Source organism: Microcaecilia unicolor, unplaced genomic scaffold, assembly GCF_901765095.1.
Source record: "Microcaecilia unicolor unplaced genomic scaffold, aMicUni1.1, whole genome shotgun sequence".
In the NCBI taxonomy this organism is placed as follows: Eukaryota; Metazoa; Chordata; class Amphibia; order Gymnophiona; family Siphonopidae; genus Microcaecilia; species Microcaecilia unicolor.
The window spans coordinates 15,519-34,604 of record NW_021963132.1 but is presented as its reverse complement, the minus strand read 5'-3'; the positions used below and the strand labels follow the sequence as shown (position 1 = coordinate 34,604).

The 19,086-nt window shown below is 43.7% G+C and overlaps 1 protein-coding gene across 1 annotated transcript in view; it reads right to left on the bottom strand.

Moving 5' to 3' along the window:
- The window catches only part of LOC115458985 (equilibrative nucleoside transporter 1-like), a gene marked incomplete at its 5' end in the record, with an annotated part of 99,986 nt that overhangs the window by 65,385 nt on the left and 15,515 nt on the right, over positions 1 to 19,086 (bottom strand). The window contains 2 exons of the mRNA XM_030188842.1: positions 22 to 116; positions 9,321 to 9,414. Coding sequence (XP_030044702.1) covers positions 22 to 116; positions 9,321 to 9,414 — 189 coding nt within the window. The remainder of the gene's footprint in view (positions 1 to 21; positions 117 to 9,320; positions 9,415 to 19,086) is intronic.

The following is a 19,086-nucleotide window of genomic DNA, read 5'->3' as shown; positions in this document are numbered from 1 at the left end:
AACTGTCCAACGGAGACTCACCTTTTTAAAAATGAAGATTACAGACGGCTCCTTTCCATCACTATTGTCAGTTGTGCTCAAGACTCCTTCCCTGCCATTTGGATTCTCCTCCTCCCCTGTAGACAGAGAGAGAGCAAGATACTATGACTATTTCTGAAGGCCCGACTACACCTGGCATGGGATGATGAATGTCTAAGATTGAGCCCAGACTTCCACAGAACAGCACAGACAGAGGAGGATGCTCGCAGGATCAGGTACTGGACTTCAAGAGGAGTAACTGGATTAAAATGGGGGAGGCCTTTAGGGAGGTACTGGAAAAGGGGAGCACATGGGCGGAGTAGGATAGCAGTGAGAAAAATTAAAACATGTTCTGGTAAGGGCAACATATGGCAAACCAACAGCAAGACAGAAGAAGGACACCGGTCTGGTTTTCAAAAGAACTAACTGAAAGGACGGACAAAACGTTTCACCAAACATACAAGGGATCTCAGAAAGGGCAGGACTGAGATGAGTATCTGGAAAAGCAGAGGGAAGCAGGGAAAGCAGTTAGGATTTTCAGAAGGCGTTTGACAAAGTACCTCATGAAGGACTCCAGAGGAAATTGGAGAGTCATGGGATAGGAGGTAGTGTTCTATTGTGGATTAAAAACTGGTTACAAGATAGAAAACAGAGAGTAGGGTTAAATGGTCAGTATTCTGAATGGAGAAGGGTAGTTAGTGCTGGGACCGCTGCTTTATAACATATTTATAAATGACCTAGAGATGGGAGTAACTGGTGAGGTAATTAAAATTGCTGATGGCACAAAGTTATTCAAAGTCGTTAAATCGCAGGAGGATTGTGAAAAATTACAAGAGGACCTTACGAGACTGGGAGACTGGGCATCTAAATGGCAGATGACGTTTAATGTGAGCAAGTGCAAAGTGATGCACGTGGGAAAGAGGAACCCGAATTATAGCTGTGTCATGCAAGGTTCCACATTAGGAGTCACGGACCAAGAAAGGGATCTAGGTGTCGTCGTTGATGATACGTTGAAACCTTCTGCTCAGTGTGCTGCTGCGGCTAAGAAAGCAAATAGAATGTTAGGTATTAATAGGAAAGGAATGGAAAACAAAAATGAGGATGTTTTAATGCCTTTGTATCGCTCCATGGTACGACCGCACCTCGAATACTGTGTTCAATTCTGGTCACCACATCTCAAAAAAGATATAGTGGAATTAGAAAAGGTGCAGAAAAGGGCGACGAAAACGATAAAGGGGATGGGCCGACTTCCCTATGAGGAAAGGCTAAAGCGGCTAGGGCTCTTCAGCTTGGAGAAAAGGCGGCTGAGGGGAGATATGATAGAGGTCTATAAAATAATGAGTGGAGTTGAATGGGTAGATGTGAAGCGTCTGGTTACGCTTTCCAAAAATACTAGGACTAGGGGGCATGCGATGAAGCTACAATGTAGTAAATTTAAAATGAATCGGAGAAAATCTTTCTTCACTCAATGTGTAATTAAATTCTGGAATTCATTGCCAGAGAATGTGGTAAAGGAGGTTAGATTAGCGGAGTTTAAAAAAGGTTTGGACGGCTTCCTAAAGGAAAAGTCCATAGACCGTTATTAAATAGACTTGGGGAAAATCCACTATTCCTGGGATAAACAGAATAAAATGTTTTGTACATTTTTGGGATCTTGACAGGTATTTGTGACCTGGATTGGCCACTGTTGGAAACAGGATGCTAGGCTCGATGGACCTTTGGTCTTTCCCAGTATGGCAATACTTATGTACTTATGATAATGAAGAGGAGAGCAGTGATGGGTATCAATGACATAGGAAAATATGGGAGGGAGGTTCTGCAAGCCAAATTTAGGCTCTTAGGTAGAAAGCTCAAATCCAGAACCTCTAGGGTAGCATTTTCTGAAGTGCTACACGTTCCATGCGCAGGGCCCAGGAGACAGGCAGAGCTCCAGTGCGTGGATAAGGCGATGGTGCAGGGAGGAGGGTTTTAGATTTGTTAGGAACTGGGCAACATTCTGGAGAAGGGGAAGCTTATTCCGGAAAGATGGACTCCACTTAACCAGGATGGAAACAGGCTGCTGGCATCAGCATTTAAAAAGGAGATAGAGCAGTTTTTAAACTAGAAGCTGGGTGCAGGCCGACAGTCGCTCAAAAGCACAAGGTTCAGAACAAGGTATCTTTAAAAGATGTCAACAAAACAGGAAAGACAGGGCATCCCGATAGCGAGGTTAAACATAGTAACATAGTAGATGACGGCAGAAAAAGACCTGCACGGTCCATCTAGTCTGCCCACGATAAACTCATATGTGTATACCTTACCTTGATTTGTACCTGTCTTTTTCAGGGCACAGACCATATAAGTCTGCCCAGCAGTATTTCCCGCCTCCCAACCACCAGTCCCGCCTCCCATCACCGGCTCCGGCACAGACCCCGTATAAGTCTGCCCTCCCCCATCCTAGCCTCTCAACCACCAACCCCTCTTCCCCCCGCCACCCAATTTCAGCTAAGCTTCTGTGGATCCATTCCTTCTGCACAGGATTCCTTTATGCCTATCCCACGCATGTTTGAATTCCGTTACCGTTTTCATCTCCACCACCTCCCGCGGGAGGGCATTCCAAGCGTTCACCACCCTCTCTGTGAAGAAATACTTCCTGACATCTTTCCTGAGTCTGCTCCCCTTCAATCTCATTTCATGTCCTCTCGTTCTACCGCCTTCCCATCTCCGGAAAAGATTTGTTTGCGGATTAATACCCTTCAAATATTGAGACCATAGTAGACCAGATGTCTTTAAATATAAAGCACACAGATTTTAAAGATGGCAAAATTATCACTGTAAAAGTAATGGAAGCGATGCTGAAGGAAAGGATAGTGAATTTCCTGGAAGCCAATAAGTTGCAAGATCCGTGACAACATGGTTTTACCAAAGCGAAATCGTGCCAAACGAATCACATTGAGTTCTTTGATTGGGTGACAGGAGAATTGAATCAGGGACGAGCTATGGACGCAATCTACTTAGATTTCAGCAAAGCTTTTGACACGGTTCCCCACAGGAGGCTCTTAAATAAACTGGATAGGCTGAAGATAGGACCCGAAGTGGTGAACTAGATTAGGAACTGGTTGACGGACAGACACCAGAGGGTGGTGGTGAATGGAATTCGCTCGGAGGAGGGAAAGGTGAGTAGTGGAGTGCCTCAGGGATCGGTGCTGGGGCCGATTCTGTTCAATATATTTGTGAGTGACATTGCCGAAGGGTTAGAAGGTAAAGTTTGCCTATTTGCGGATGATACTAAGATCTGTAACAGAGTGGACACCCCGGAGGACAGGTACAAATCAAGGTAAGGTATACACAAAAAGTAGCACATGTGAGTTTATCTTGTTGGGCAGACTGGATGGACCGTGCAGGTCTTTTTCTGCCATCATCTACTATGTTACTATGTAACAACAAACATTGTTTGAAACGTCTGTACGCAAATACCAGAAGCCTAAGAAATAAGATGGGAGAGTTAGAATATAATTGCACTAAATGAAAAGATTAGGCATCTCCTGAGACCTGGTGGAAGGAGGATAACCAGTAGGACACTTGTCATACCAGGATATAAATTATATCACAGTGATAGGGTGGATCGAATTGGTGGAGAGGCAGCATTATACGGTAAGGAGGGCCTTGAACTGAACAGACAAAATTCTGCAGGAAATACAAAATACATCTTGGAATCCCTATGGATGGAAATTCCGTGTGTAAAGGGGAAAAGGATAGTGATAGGAGTGTACTACCGTCCGCCTGGCCAGGATGAACAAACGGATGTAGAAATGTTAAAGGAAATTAGGGACGCAAACAAACTGGGCAACACAATAATAATGGGTGATTTCAATTACCCTGATATTGACTGGGTAAATGTAACATCGGGGCACGCTAGGGAGATAAAATTCCTTGATGAAATCAAGGACTGCTTTATGGAGGAGCTGGTACAGGAGCCGACGAGAGAAGGAAAAATTCTAGACCTAGTCCTTAGTGGAGCACATGATCTGGTGCAGAAGGTAATGGTGCTGGGGCCGCTTGATAACAGTGATCATAACATGATCAGATTTGATATTATCTCTGGACTAAGTTCACACAGGAAATCTAATATGTTAGCATTTAACTTTCAAAAAGGAGAATATAGTAAAATGAGAAGAATGGTGAAAAAAAAACTTAGAGGAGTGACTGCAAGGGTCAAAACTTTACATCAGGCGTGGATGGTGTTCAAAAACACCATCCTGGAAGCCCAGGCCAAATATATTCTGCGTATTAAAAAAGGAGGACGGAAGACCAAGCAACAGTCAGCACATTGGAGCCAACTCTGTGGGTGCTGTGAGTGCTTGAGCACCCCCAATATTAAGAAAATTCCTTGGATGTGCCCAGGGAAGGGTTATTTCCATTGGACGTAGCACCCCCAATAATGTTGAAAAGTTGGCTCCTATGAGTCAGCATGGTTAAAAAGTGAGGTGAAGGAAGCTATTAGAGCTAAAAGAAAATCCTTCAGAAAATGGAAGAAGGAACCAACTGAAAATAATAAGAAACAGCATAAGGAATGTCAAGTCAAATGCAAATAAGGAAGGGAAAGAGGGACTTTGAAAAAAAGATTCTGTTAGAGGCAAAAACATATAGTAAAAACTTTTTTTTTTAGGTATCTTAGAAGCAAGAAGCTGATAAAAGAATCAGTTAGAAGACCAAGAGGGCATAATCGAAAGGGACGCCCAAGTTTTGCTGCGGACGTCCTCGTAAAACGTCCCGGTGAAGGGGAGGGGAAACTCGTATTATCGAAACAAGATGGGTGTCCATCTTTTGTTTTGATAATACGGTCGGGGACGCCCAAATCCTGAAATTTAGGTCGTCCTTAGAGATGGTCGTCCCTAGACTTGGTCATTTCTGATTTTCGGCGATAATGGAAACCAAGGACGCCCATCTCAGAAAGGACCAAATGCAAGCCCTTTGCTCGTGGGAGGAGCCAGCATTCGTAGTGCACTGGTCCCCCTGACATGCCAGGACACCAACCGGGCACCCTAGGGGGCACTGCAGTGGACTTCACTAATTGCTCCCAGGTACATATCTCCCTTACCTTGTGTGCTGAGCCCTGCAAATCCCCCTAAAACCCACTACCCACAACTGTACACCACTACCACAGCCCTTATGGGTGAAGGGGGCACCTAGATGTGAGTACAGTGGGTTTCTGGTGGGTTTTGGAGGGCTCACATTTACTACCACAAGTGTAACAGGTAGGGGGGGATGGGCCTGGGTCCGTCTGCCTGAAGTGCACTGCAGCCACTAAAACTGCTCAAGGGACCTGCATACTGTTGTGATGGAGCTGAGTATGGCACTTGAGGCTGGCATAAACGCTGGCAAAAAATATTTTGAAAGATTTGTTTTGAGGGTGGGAGGGGGTTAGTGACTACTGGGTGGTCATCTGGTCAGTTCGGGCACCTTTTTCTGCCTTGATCGTAAAAAAAAACAGGGCTAGGTAAAGTCGTCCAAGTGCTCATCAGGGACACCCTTCTTTTTCCATTATGGGTCAAGGACGTTCATGTGTTAGGCACGTCCAAGTCCCACCTTCGCTACGCCCCCGTGAACTTTGGTCATCTCTGCGACGGAAAGCAGTTGGGGACGCCCAAATCGGCTTTCGATTATACTGATTTGGGCGACCCTGTGAGAAGGACGCTCATCTTCTGATTTGTGTTGAAAGATGGGCATCCTTCTCTTTCGAAAATGAGCCTGCAAGAGGTAAAAAGGGCACTCAGGGAAGACAAGGCCATAGTGGAAAGATTAAATTAATTCTTTGCTTTGGTCTTCACGAAGGAAGACGTCGTATAGGGAAGAGGACTTGATATACTGCCTTTCTGTGTTTTTCGCATTTACATTCAAAGCGGTTTACATAGTATATACAGGTACTTATTTGTACGTGGGGCAATGGAGGGTTAAGTGACTTGCCCAGAGTCACAAGGAGCTATAGTGGGAATTGAACCCAGTTCCCTAGGATCAAAGTCCACTGCACTAACCACTAGGCTACTCCTCCACTAGCAGTATTCCATCTAGAATCTCAAAAGAGGGAAAAGGGACTTGATATACTGCCTTTCTGTGGTTTCTGCAGCTACATTCAAAGTGGTTTGTGTAGTATATACAGGTACTTATTTGTACCTGGAGCAATGGACAGTTAAGTGACTTGCCCAGAGTCACAAGGAGCTGCAGTGGGAACTGAACTCAGTTCCCCAGGATCCAAGTCCACTGCAATAACCACTAGGCTACTCCTCCACTCATTCCAACAATAAGAGCCAACCTCATCAGTGATGTCACAATGGCTTGAGATTGCCCAATACTTGGCTCACTTCTGATATTGTGATGTCATAAGGGAAAGGGGGAAAAGGAAATGGGACTTGATATGCCGCCTTTCTGAGGTTTTTGCAACTACATTCAAAGCGGTTTACATATATTCAGGTACTTATTTGTACCTGGGGCAATAGAGGGTTAAGTGACTTGCCCAGAGTCACAAGGAGCTGCAGTGGGAATCAAACTCAGTCCAGGATCAAAGTCCACTGCACTAACCACTAGGCTACTCCTCCACTCATTCCACCAGTAAGAGTCAACCTTATCAGTGATGTCACAATGGCTTCACAATGGCTTGATTGCCCGATACTTGGCTGACTTCTGATATTGTGATGTCATAAGGGAAAGGGAGAAAGGGAAATGGGACTTGATATACCACCTTTCTGAGGTTTTTGCAACTACATTCAAAGTGGTTTACATATATTCAGGTACTTATTTTGTACCAGGGGCAATGGAGGGTTAAGTGACTTGCCCAGAGTCACAAGGAGCTGCAGTGGGAATTGAACCGAGTTCCCCAGGATCAAAGTCCATTGCACTAACCACTAGGCCACTCCTCTTACCAGTGCAAGAAATTGAATCAAATCTCTGTAAACCTGGAAGCTATAATGGGGCAATTTGACAAACTGAAGAATAGTACATGGCCTGGACCGGATTGGAAAGTAGCATCTGCTTGAGCAATCTTGAAGAAGGCCACTCTGGACCCGTCCCAATCTGTATTAATGGAGAAAGTTTTCTTCCTACAGTTAAGCTAATTCGTAGAGCAGAAACTAGTGTTACATCCCCGGCAATCAGGATTTAGGCCGACTTGTAGTACAGAAACTATTCTGGCATCTGTTCTTAGCGAACTGAGGTCTCATTTAGATGCTTTATTACTTCACCTTAGCTATTTCGCTTGACTTGTCGGCGGCCTTTGACTTGGTGGATCATTCTATATTACTTTCACAGCCACTAGGGATCTCGGGAGTAGTTTTTCAGTGGTTCTAATCGTTTCTTGTAGATCGTTCTTTTCTCGTCACTTCTAATTGCTCCACTTCTTCTGATAAAGTCTTAATATGTGGAGTACCTCAGGGTTCTATACTTTTATGTCTTTTGTTCAATATTTTCTTAAGCCCACTTGCTACCCTCATTCAAGAATTCTGTATCTGTTTCCACATATATGCCAACGATATCTTACTATTGTATAAGGTCAGTCCCTCAAATTTAGATCTTCTGCAATGGTGTTTACAAGCTATTACTTGGTAGCTTGCAGACCTCCATCTTGTTTTAAATTGTGACAAGATGGTGGCGTCTGACTGACCATTTGCCTGCTCCTACTACCCCTCTTTTATTAGTTGACACTTTAATCACTCCGGTATCAAGCTTCCGATATTTAGTTGTGTACCTCTGGATTCTAGTCTTTCATTTGAGCCACAGGTTTCTGCTTTATGTAAATCCCAGTTCGTTCTATTGCGTCAATGGAGATCAGTTCAGTTGTTCTTTGACCATGATACGTTTCATTCTCTAATTCTCTCTCTTTAGGTGATTCATCTGGACTACTGTAATATCATCCGAGGGAACGGTACAGTATAGGGGGTGAAGTGCTTCAGTGTGCGAAGGAAGAGCGGGACTTGGGGGTGATTGAAAGCTTTGAGGTCGTCAGACACAAACAGGTAGAAAAAGCGACGGCCAAAGCCAGAAGGATGCTTGGGTGCATAAAGAGAGGCATGACCAGCAGGAAAAAGGAGGTGATAGTGCCCTTGTATAAGTCTCTGGTGAGGCCCCATTTGTCTGCAGTTCTGGAGACCTCACCTACGGAAAGATATAAACAGGATGGAGTCGGTCCAGAGGGCGGCTACGAAATTAGTAAGTGGTCTTGAATGCAAAAATTATAGGGACAGGTTTATGAACCTCAACATGTATACGCTGGGAGAGAGGAGACATGATAGAGACGTTTAAATATCTCAAGGGCATTTATGTACAGGAAGAGAGCCTTTTTCAAATGAAGGAGAGCTCTGGAATGAGGGGGCATATGACAAAGTTAAGAGGGAATAGGCTTAGGGGTAACCAAAGGAAGTATTTCACAGAAAGGGTGCTGGAGGCGTGGATTGGCCTCCCGGTGGAGATGGTGGAGTCGAGGACTGTTCCAGAATTTAAAAAGGCTTGGGATAAGCATGTGGGATCGCTTAGGAACAGGAAGAATTAAGGGTTACAGAGGATGGGCAGACTGGATGGGTCATATGGCCTTTGTCTGCTATCATGTTTTTATGCTTCTATTTAGGTATTTCTAAATCTTTGCTTACAAGACTTCAGACATTGCAGAATACAGCTATTTGCCTCCTCTGTCATTTAAGTAAATTAGATCATGTTACATCTGCTTCAAAGGATACTCATTGGCTGCCAATTCTCTACCATATTCATTTGTAATTCTCTACCTTTGTCTTTATGTGGTGAATTCAATATAAAGAAATTTAAATCACTGTTGAAAGCTTGGCTATTTAAGCAGGCCTATACTGGCAAATGAGAAGGCTGGGAGAGAGAGTGAGAAGAATGACTTTTTATTTAACTGGTATGCTTGTGCTAATTTTTTCTGGGTTCTCTTGTGAATGTATGTATTACTTTTTCTATCAAAATATTACAGTTCCTTTCTTTTACTCTTTGATATTTTACGTTTGTTAACTGCTTTGTTGTGTTCGACAGTTAAGGTGGTATATCAAGTTACAAATAAATAAATATTGGGGACGAGCCCTGCACCACACCTGTGCCCATAGGGAGATCTGTGCCGTATCTGTGCCATTAGGGAGGTCTGTGCAGGTGGAAACCCTTGAGTGGCGTCTGCGAGGGCAAATCTGTGCTGGATCTGTGCCAGTGGGTCATCCAGAACTCTACCTGTCAGGGAGGGTAACCTGGTTGTGCTGCTAAGCAATCAGGAAAAACTGGAAAAGTCTCACATTGCCTGCCCCTCCGCCCCACGATGGCTGTCTCACCTTTGTTCATCAGGTTTATCTTTGTCTCGTGTTCGGCATTGGCTTCATTGCTTTGGCAAGTCTTCTCTTTCGTAACGTGGTAGCAGAAAAATTCCTGCAACAGAGGGATGTTGGTAATGAGAGGCATAGTTACATGAGAAACAGCGAGAGGGGGGAAAATGGGAGTAGCTTCAGGGCAGGGTAGGGGAGAGGAGAGGAGGGGAATAATGGGAGAAGGTGCAAATGGTAGAGAGTGTGAGCAGAAGTGTGGGGGAAAAGGTGAAGGCAAGAGAGGAGGAATTTAACTGGAGAGAAGGGGGACAGAGGAAATAGTGGGGGAAGGGATGAGTGGTGAGGACAGGGGAAGAGGAGTCACCGAGGTAGAAGGTGGGGAAAACAAAGTAATGAGAGAGGAGTGAGATCCAGGTGGAGGAAGCAGTAATGGGAGAGGAGGGAGCTTCAACTGGAGGACACAGTCATGGGAGAGAAGTGAGGTCTGGACGGAGGATGCAGTAACAGGAGAGAACGGGGCAGAAGTGAGGGCTGAGGAAGTATGGGAGGAGAAGAGTCGGTACAGCAAATAACAGTGAATTAAAGACTAAAACGGCCCATTGAGTGTGCCCTGAAGCAATTTCTTCACTCGAGGATAGTTGAGCAGATAAATTCCCATATGAATCTCAATATCCAGTCCTGCTACATTTACTCGTTTATTTCAGGCAGCCTAGGAGTGTGAATGACCAGGGCGATGAACCGAGGAACGTACAAGTCTTTAGGCTTCACTGAAGCATGGACTCTACACTGTTCGTGTTTCTGCCTATGCCTTCGTCAGGAGTCCAGGCAAATAGGACCAAATAAAACACACAGAACTGGGAAAATCCGGGCATACTTGCAAACCAAGTATCATCGTATCTCCCTACAATGATACTCGGTTCACAAGTGTCCATCTAGAAATACGATCGGCTCCAGCAGTATTTGACTGTTTACAATAGCAACTTGGCTTCACCGGCTCTTCCCGGTGTGTGGGGGTTGTTCCAGATACGAACCCACTCGGGGTTGCTGACCGTTACAGGATTATAATGGTTTTGTTATGATTTCCCTTTCTGATGAAGATGTGTGAAACTCGGCCAGAGTCAAAGGGAATATGGATTGAAATTGAGAGAAAGAATGGATGAATGTAGGAGTATGTTTTGAGCACCAACAAGAGCACGAGATATCCTTAAGGGAAGTGATTATTATAATATTAGCTGTGCATTCTTTTGGACAGATCTGTTTGTTTTGTTTGTGGGGATAGTTATATTAGTGTCACTGAATATGCATGTACCTCCATATATTTAATGTAGGAATAAGTTAGTAGGGTCTAAGAAGGTTGGGCAATGTTTTGTCAACAAATATGAAAATGTGATCATTTCAATTTAATATACTACCTTATATATGGTGAAGGCCTTACATTAGGTTTGGGTGTTTGTACATACATTTAAGGAGGTGGAACATCGAATGTGCAGTGATGGTTGGAACTGTGACATGACCACATATTCTCCCTGGGGATATAATGGTTGCACCAGGCACGGACTGAGCACATTTTGATATACAAAAATTTTTTTTGTAGAATTGTTTTTACTTGCATTAAGAGAAAATTTAAAAAATATTATTTGAGCCTAAGGAGATGTATGAGTTGATTTGTTAGACTTGGGGTATTTATGTGTTCACCGATTGCATGCCTGGATGTTCCTGCTGCTGTGTGTTATATTTGGTCCTATTTGCCTGGACTCCTGATGAAACACAGAAGGTGTAGTTCATGCTTCAGTGAAGCCTGGTTTACCTTATGATGTGCTGTTTTTAAGTGAACTTTTTACAATAAAGACTCGTTCTACCTTCCTTGGTTCAACATCCTGGTCATTCCCTCTCCTTGGCTTGCTTGTGTTGACTTTTGTGGGATTGCTTGCCTCATTTATTTCAGAACATTACACAAATCCAGAAACACATGTCTCCAGTGTGGATAACAAAGTACATACACCGTAATACAAGTTAAAAAGTAATGAACTATGTTGCATGCAAATGTAAGCAAAACAACTCATTATTATGCAAATGGAGTAGCACAACTCATGAAAATATTTGGCAAGCTTGCAGTACTCTTGAAAGTTGACTATATCTGAACAGAATTAGCTACTGTCTTCTGGGAACACTGGTTGGGCCTTTTAAAGATTTCCCTTTTGTAAAAATTCCTAGTGGACCACGGTCCATGTCTGCCCATGCTCCCTCCAGGCAACCCGGATTTTAAATTGTGAAAAAAAAGATGGCTACTTTGAATCCATATCGTTGGCCATGAAGTCCTACCCACTCGCCGGTAAAGTAGACCCCCCCCCCTTTACAGGTTACTGCCTTATCCCCCAATCTCTCCCACCTTACTTGACAGCTGCAGGGTCCTTAAGGGGGCAGGATCCCCACTCACTCCTCTCCTGCCTCCAGCCTATCCCTTTCCTACCCTATAATGGAGTTCCTTTCCTTTTCATTCTTTTGAGAAGTACATATTGTATATTGCTTAGAAAGTTCTACTTATAGACAGTATATCAAGCTTTTAGTAAACTTGAAACTGGAAAACAGCCCTGGCCGACTCCTGGATTCTCTTTGGTCTTCCAGATACAAAGGTATTTGTTAAAGCCCTGGAGATGGAGTCCGGAGGGGAAGGAGAGCTTGAAATGCCAGACCACCCTGCTGAAACAAAAGACAAGAGAACTGATGGGACTGGGGGTCAGGGAGCCAGAGGTGAATATCTGGCTGAGAGGAAGAACCAAAACATGAAGCTGGAGACTTGAACTTATTCCACAGATTGCTTTTGCTTTTCAGTGATTTCATGGCTTGGCAGGGAGCTGCACTGGGCACGAACGACACACCTTGCTTGAATATGGGGTTAGGAATATTTCTAGCACAGCCCTGGTGAACCAAGCAGGGTGTGATGATACACACCTGCCACACATTGCCGCCCTGTGGCTGACATTCTTTGCTGAGAGGAGCCCCAGGCTCTGTCAGACTGCTTATTTTAATCCCCGTCCTTTGACAGGGCGTAACTTTCAAATGCTGTGCCAGAATAAGAAGTTGACTCGTTCCTAAATTTGTCTAAATCAAGCACAGTTTGCTGTGTCCCTCAGTAACTTTATATCCAGCAGCACATGGACTTGATGCCACAGGGGGGGCTGGTGACGTCCTCCGATTTATAAGATGCTGTGCGTTAACCCTTTTATTTCATTTCTAGAAGGCACTTACCATAGTATGTCAACTGGAGATATCAGAAGCGATCTTTTCACATCATCAGTCGACAAACATGGGGATACCCCTAATGAAATCACTAAGAGGAATTTGTGTTAACTGTATCATCACTAAACTATTCTGTAATGTGCTGGAATACTAAAATTCCTAACGAACTGTGTAACTCTGCACTGAAGTCTGACTGGGTTTCTTCCAAAGCACCTACCCACCACCGGTCACAACTTTAGCTTACAAGACACTGATTAACAAACGTTAAAAAAACATTCCCCTGGGCGGAGCTTGGTTTGCAAGCTGAGGGGATGCATAGAGTAACGTATCTGGGTTTAAAAAAGGTTTGGATAAGTTCCTGGAGGAAGAGTCCATAGTCTGTTATTTGACATGGACTTGGGGGAAGCCATTGCTTGCCCCAGGATTGGTAACATGGGATGTTTCCACTATTTGGGGTTCTGCCAGGTACTTGTGACCTGGATTGGCCACTGTTGGAAACAGGATACTGGGCTAGATGGACCATTGATCTGACCCAGAATGGCTATTCTTATGTTCTTATATTTTAGAAATGGAAAGTGGCTCTTCTGAAACCGTGCAAGGGTATCCATGGAGGAAGCAGATTCATAACTATAAAGCTCTTTTGATAGTTAAGAAACACACTTTTTATGTCTCGCCTCACCCCATGCTTGGAATAAACTCCCTGAGCCCATACGCCAGGCCCCCTCCCTGCCCATCTTCAAATCCTTGCTCAAAGCCCACCTCTTCAATGTCGCCTTCGGCACCTAACCACTATACCTCTACTCAGCAAATCTAGACTACCCCAACTTGACATTTGTCCTTTAGATTGTAAGCTCCTTCGAGCAGGGACTGTCCTTCTTTGTTAAACTGTACAGCGCTGCGTAACCCTAGTAGCGCTCTAGAAATGTTTAGTAGTAGTAGTAGTTATTCCAAATTAGTGGGGAGTGAACCTGATCCTAAAAAGCTATTCTCACTTTTACAGAATTGAATTAATGTTGATTCAGATCCCAAAAATGTACAAAACATTTTATACTGCTTATCCCAGAAATAGTGGATTTTCCCCAAGTCCATTTAATAATGGTCTATAGACTTGGAAGCCGTCCAAATCTTTTTAAAACTCTGCTAAGCTAACCACCTTTACCACATTCTCTGGCACGTTAATTACACGCTGAGTGAAGAAACATTTTCTCCAATACGTTTTAAATTTACTACATTGTAGCTTCATCACATGCCCCCTAGTCCTAGTATTTTTGGAAAGTATAGGTGTGTGTTTTGGATGCGCGCAGATCCATGTTTCAGCGTGCCTGTAAAAAATGCCTCTTTATTTGTCCGAAAATGGACGTGTGACAAAATAAAAATTGGCGCACGTCCATTTTGGGTCTGAGACCTTACCACCACCCATTCACTCAGCGGGAAGGTCTCATGCGTTAACCGGGTGGTAATGGTGTACGCGTGTGTTCAAATGCTGATTAGCGTCCCCATGCGGCAGAAAATAAAATTATTTGCCAGTGCGCGTAAAGGACGCACGTAAAAAATGAAATTACCGAACTCCAAATTGACGCACGTTGGGTGCGTGTAGGTGCCTACATGGCTTAGGAAAAGGACCTCTTGATTACAGTAACTTAGCGCTAACAGGCTGTTCAGAGTATTATTTTTAGACCAACTGCAGATCATGCAAAATACGACGGTCAGATTAATCTATGGGCTGACACATTAGGACTCAGTGAGCGGACACTCTCTGAAATTACATTGGTTGCCAATCAAAGAACGCATCCTATTCAGAACCTGTGTAATGGTATTTAAGGTTCTGTCAGGTCCAGCTCCTTTGTATATAATGCATCTTGTGAATCTTCTTCGTAGATCCAATACACGAAACCAATTTTTCTTGCAATTTCCTAGGGCTACTGCTTTAAAAGTTAGACGTTTCTCTGCCTCACTTTATTATCAGATGGCTTCATCAAGGAATTCACTTCGCATACTTTTGTGAAGTTGCCAACATTATGCATTGTTTAGGAAAAATGTTTAAACATTTTTTTAGTTCCATGAACTTGATTCTAGTTATGGTTTAGGAAGGAATATGTTGTATTGTGTTACTGGCAGAGTTCCTAAAGGACAAGTCCATAAACCGCTACTAAATGGACTTGGGAAAAATCCACAATTCCAGGAATAACATGTATAGAATGTTTGTACGTTTGGGAAGCTTGCCAGGTGCCCTTGGCCTGGATTGGCCACTGTCGTGGACAGGATGCTGGGCTCGATGGACCCTTGGTCTTTTCCCAGTGTGGCATTACTTATGTACTTATGTCCTCTACTTGGCTCACTTTTATTACATAGAGCAGTGATTTAACCTATTGTGATGTCATAGTGGCTCATTCCACCAATAAGAGCCAACCTCATTAGTGATGTCACAATGGCTTGATTGTATAGAATGTTTGTATGTTTGGGAAGCTTGCCAGGTGCCCTTGGCCTGGATTGGCCGCTGTCGTGGACAGGATGCTGGGCTCGATGGACCCTTGGTCTTTTCCCAGTGTGGCATTACTTATGTACTTATGTCCTCTACTTGGCTCACTTTTATTACATAGAGCAGTGATTTAACCTATTGTGATGTCATAGTGGCTCATTCCACCAATAAGAGCCAACCTCATTAGTGATGTCACAATGGCTTGATTGTATAGAATGTTTGTACGTTTGGGAAGCTTGCCAGGTGCCCTTGGCCTGGATTGGCCGCTGTCGTGGAGAGGATGCTGGGCTCGATGGACCCTTGGTCTTTTCCCAGTGTGGCATTACTTATGTACTTATGTCCTCTACTTGGCTCACTTTTATTACATAGAGCAGTGATTTAACCTATTGTGATGTCATAGTGGCTCATTCCACCAATAAGAGCCAACCTCATTAGTGATGTCACAATGGCTTGATTGTATAGAATGTTTGTACGTTTGGGAAGCTTGCCAGGTGCCCTTGGCCTGGATTGGCCGCTGTCGTGGACAGGATGCTGGGCTCGATGGACCCTTGGTCTTTTCCCAGTATGGCATTACTTATGTACTTATTGTAATTCCCAGAAAGTTGTTCCTGAAACCCGCCTTGAACTGATAAGGAACATGGTGGACTATAAGACATGTTATATAACATATAATGTACACACGTGCCAACTACGTGTCATACATGTAAACTTCCCAGGGGGCGGACTTGTGATGTACATACGGACTTGGTAATAAGATACGTGTGCACATGGAGTACATGCCTGACGAAAGACTTAAACGTGCGTCAGGGGAGAGTTGTGAGAGCCGATGTTATGAAGCATGAAAGTTAAAATGGAGCAGTGCCAAAATGCGGTGACAGATAATCTTAGTTTAAATACATTTCACTAAGATTTTCACTGGCCGATGGTCCACCAAAGCTGTAACGACATTACTAATGTGCTGGGGTGAGCTTCATAAAATCAGACTACAAAGTCGGATTTTGCATAGGAAGGAAATTGCTAGATACCATATATACTCCAATAGAAACCCATATAAATACAAAGCAAGATAGCATTTTCCCTAAAAAATAAAGGGGAGGATGTTAAGTGAAAGAATTTATATTCCAGCATTCCTCCCCTTCCCCCCATGGTCCCCCCCCTCAAATCAAAAGATCTCCCACTACCTCGCTCTCCCCCCCGAACAGAAAAAGCCCTTCTTCTGTACCCACCCATAGCCCCCCCCCCATGGGCCTATATATCAGCCCAGTAGTCTAGTGGTGAGTGGGGGCATGAGCAATCCCCACTCAATCCTGCCCATGCCACCTCCACAGTCAAAATGGCCGCCACGACCTCCAACGGCAACTTCTAAAATTATCTCCATTTTCTGTGGAAGTTTGGAAATTATTAACCCATGTTTTAGCCCTGGGGCTGAAGATCATTGATGAGCTTGGCCTACATCCCTGTCTCATCCCTTGTTTTTTTTTTTTTGTTACATTTGTACCCCTCGCTTTCCCACTCATGGCAGGCTCAATGCGGCTTACATGGGGCAATGGAGGGTTAAGTGACTTACCCAGAGTCACAAGGAGCTGCCTGTGCCGGGAATCAAACTCAGTTCCTCAGGACCAAAGTCCACCACCCTAACCACTAGGCCACTCCTCCACTCACATCTGACGTTCTCTGTTTATTGATAGATGAATTCCTTAATCTAATTATATCATAGGTTTTCCCCCAATTCCAGTTTACAGTACTTGGAGGTTGAGGTCAGGGTTCCATATAGAGTCAAAAGCTTTTCAAAGTCAATACAATATGCAAATATCCGCCCTCAATCTTTTTCTTGCTACTTCAATAAGAGCATACATGAAAACAACAACGAAAAAGTAACAGAACAGTAATACAACAATAATAGGGAGAAAAGACGTAAGAGAACACATAGGATCTGCAAGAAAAGATTCAACAGGCTGTCAGGTTGCCAGAGAACTATTGCCTCAATAGCAGACTATAGACTTTTCTTCCAGGAACTTGTCCAAACTTTTTTTAAACCCAGATACGTTAACCGCTGTTGTTACGTCCTCCGGCAACGAGCTCCAGAGCTTAACTATTCTTTGGGTGAAAAAAATATTTCCTCTATTTGTTTTAAAAGTATTTCCATGTAACTTCCTCAAGCGTTCCCTAGTCTTTGTACTTTTGGAACCAGTAAAAAAATCGATTTACTTCTACTCATTCTCCACCACTCAATCATATCTCCCCTCATCCGTGTCTTTCCCAAGCTGAAGCGCCCTAACCTCTTTAGCCTTTCCTCATATGAGAGGAATTCCACACAGAAAATGATTTATCAAATTACTCCCTCACAGGACACTTTTGAAAAGATATTTGCCTTTAGAAATGGCTACTTAGACGGGTCAAATGGTTATTTGCACATGAAAGTTTCACCAGCTTGAAAAAGGGAACATGTGTCTATAATTTCCCTAGTATTTTGACCGTATGGGAAAGACATGCAGCTGGGGCTGAAGTGTGCATACATTTCCTGCTTTATTCTATGTATTCATTTTATAAACTGTGAGCACAAGTCACAATCCCGCACCCTGGAATGGCAACGCTGGGGTCACAGCAACCCCTGCATATACAGGGTGTGTATGTATGAGTTTAAATGCAGATACACCAGGCAATTTTGTGAATGGCTATTTCTGCCTCCACAATGCTTTCTTCACATGGAAATGCTTATCAAATCATCTCCAGCAGGGACACTTTCGTTTGCATGGCTGTGGAGGAATTTTGAAGGTAGAGTTATGTTGGGGAAGCAACAATTTATTCCTGTATTTTCAAATTTAGCTGTGTTATGTTTGCAAGAAAGGTACCTGTGCTACTTGCTGAAGATTACAAGGTGTACATAAGTAATGCCACACTGGGAAAAGACCGAGGGTCCATCGAGCCCAGCATCCTGTGCATGACAGCGGCCAATCCAGGCCAAGGGCACCTGGCGAGCTTCCCAAACATACAAACATTCTATACATGTTATTCCTGGAATTGTGGATTTTTCCCAAGTCCATTTAGTAGTGGTTTATGGACTTGTCCTTTAGGAAACCGTCCAACCCCTTTTTAAACTCTGCCAAGCTAACTCTGGCAGTGGGTTTTGAACCCTGGTTTCTCTGGTTCCCAGCTATCCTCCAGAACCATTCAACCTGCTTGTTGGGCTGTTTGAGCCCATTTTGCTCAGGGGTTTGGAAAAGATGGACAAGATACATGCAAAAAAAAATCTTCTTTATTTTGACTAGAGGATCGACTCTGTCTGGGATTTCATTAATTTCTCAAACAGATTTTCAACAAGTACTACAGAGCCTAGTATGGACAGGACTCGACTATTGCAACATTGAGTATATTGGTTTTACCAGCCACTTGCATTCAGTCTTGCAAATAGTTCATAATTCTACAATTTGTCTGTTATGTGGGTTGTCTACGAATGAACATATTTCGCCTTTTCATAAGAAACTGCAGTGGTTGACTGTATCAGAGAGGATCTGGTTTTAACTGCTGACTTTAGTACATAAGTAATGCCACACTGGGAAAAGACCAAGGCTCCATCGAGCCCAGCATCCTGTCCACGACAGCAGCCAATCCAGGCAAAGGGCACCTGGCAACGTACAAACATTCTATACATGTTATTCCTGGAATTGTGGATTTTTCCCAAGTCCATTTAGTAACGGTTTATGGACTTGTCCTTTAGGAAACCGTCTAACCCCTTTTTAAACTCTGCCAAGCTAACCGCCTTCACCACATTCTCCGGCCATGAATTCCAGAGTTTAATTACGCGTTGGGTGAAGAAACATTTTCTCCGATTTGTTTTAAATTTACTACACTGTAGTTTCATCGCATGCCCCCTAGTCGTAGTATTTTTGGAAAGCGTGAACAGACGCTTCGTAAGAGTCCGTATCAGGAGTCATCACGCTATCTGACTGTTTGCATTGGTATAAACCTGCACAAACACTTCACTCGGAAGCCTCCTGTATGTTGGAAGTACCAAACTTCCAGCTCTTTCAGCCTGAACTTTACAAGGAGGAGGAT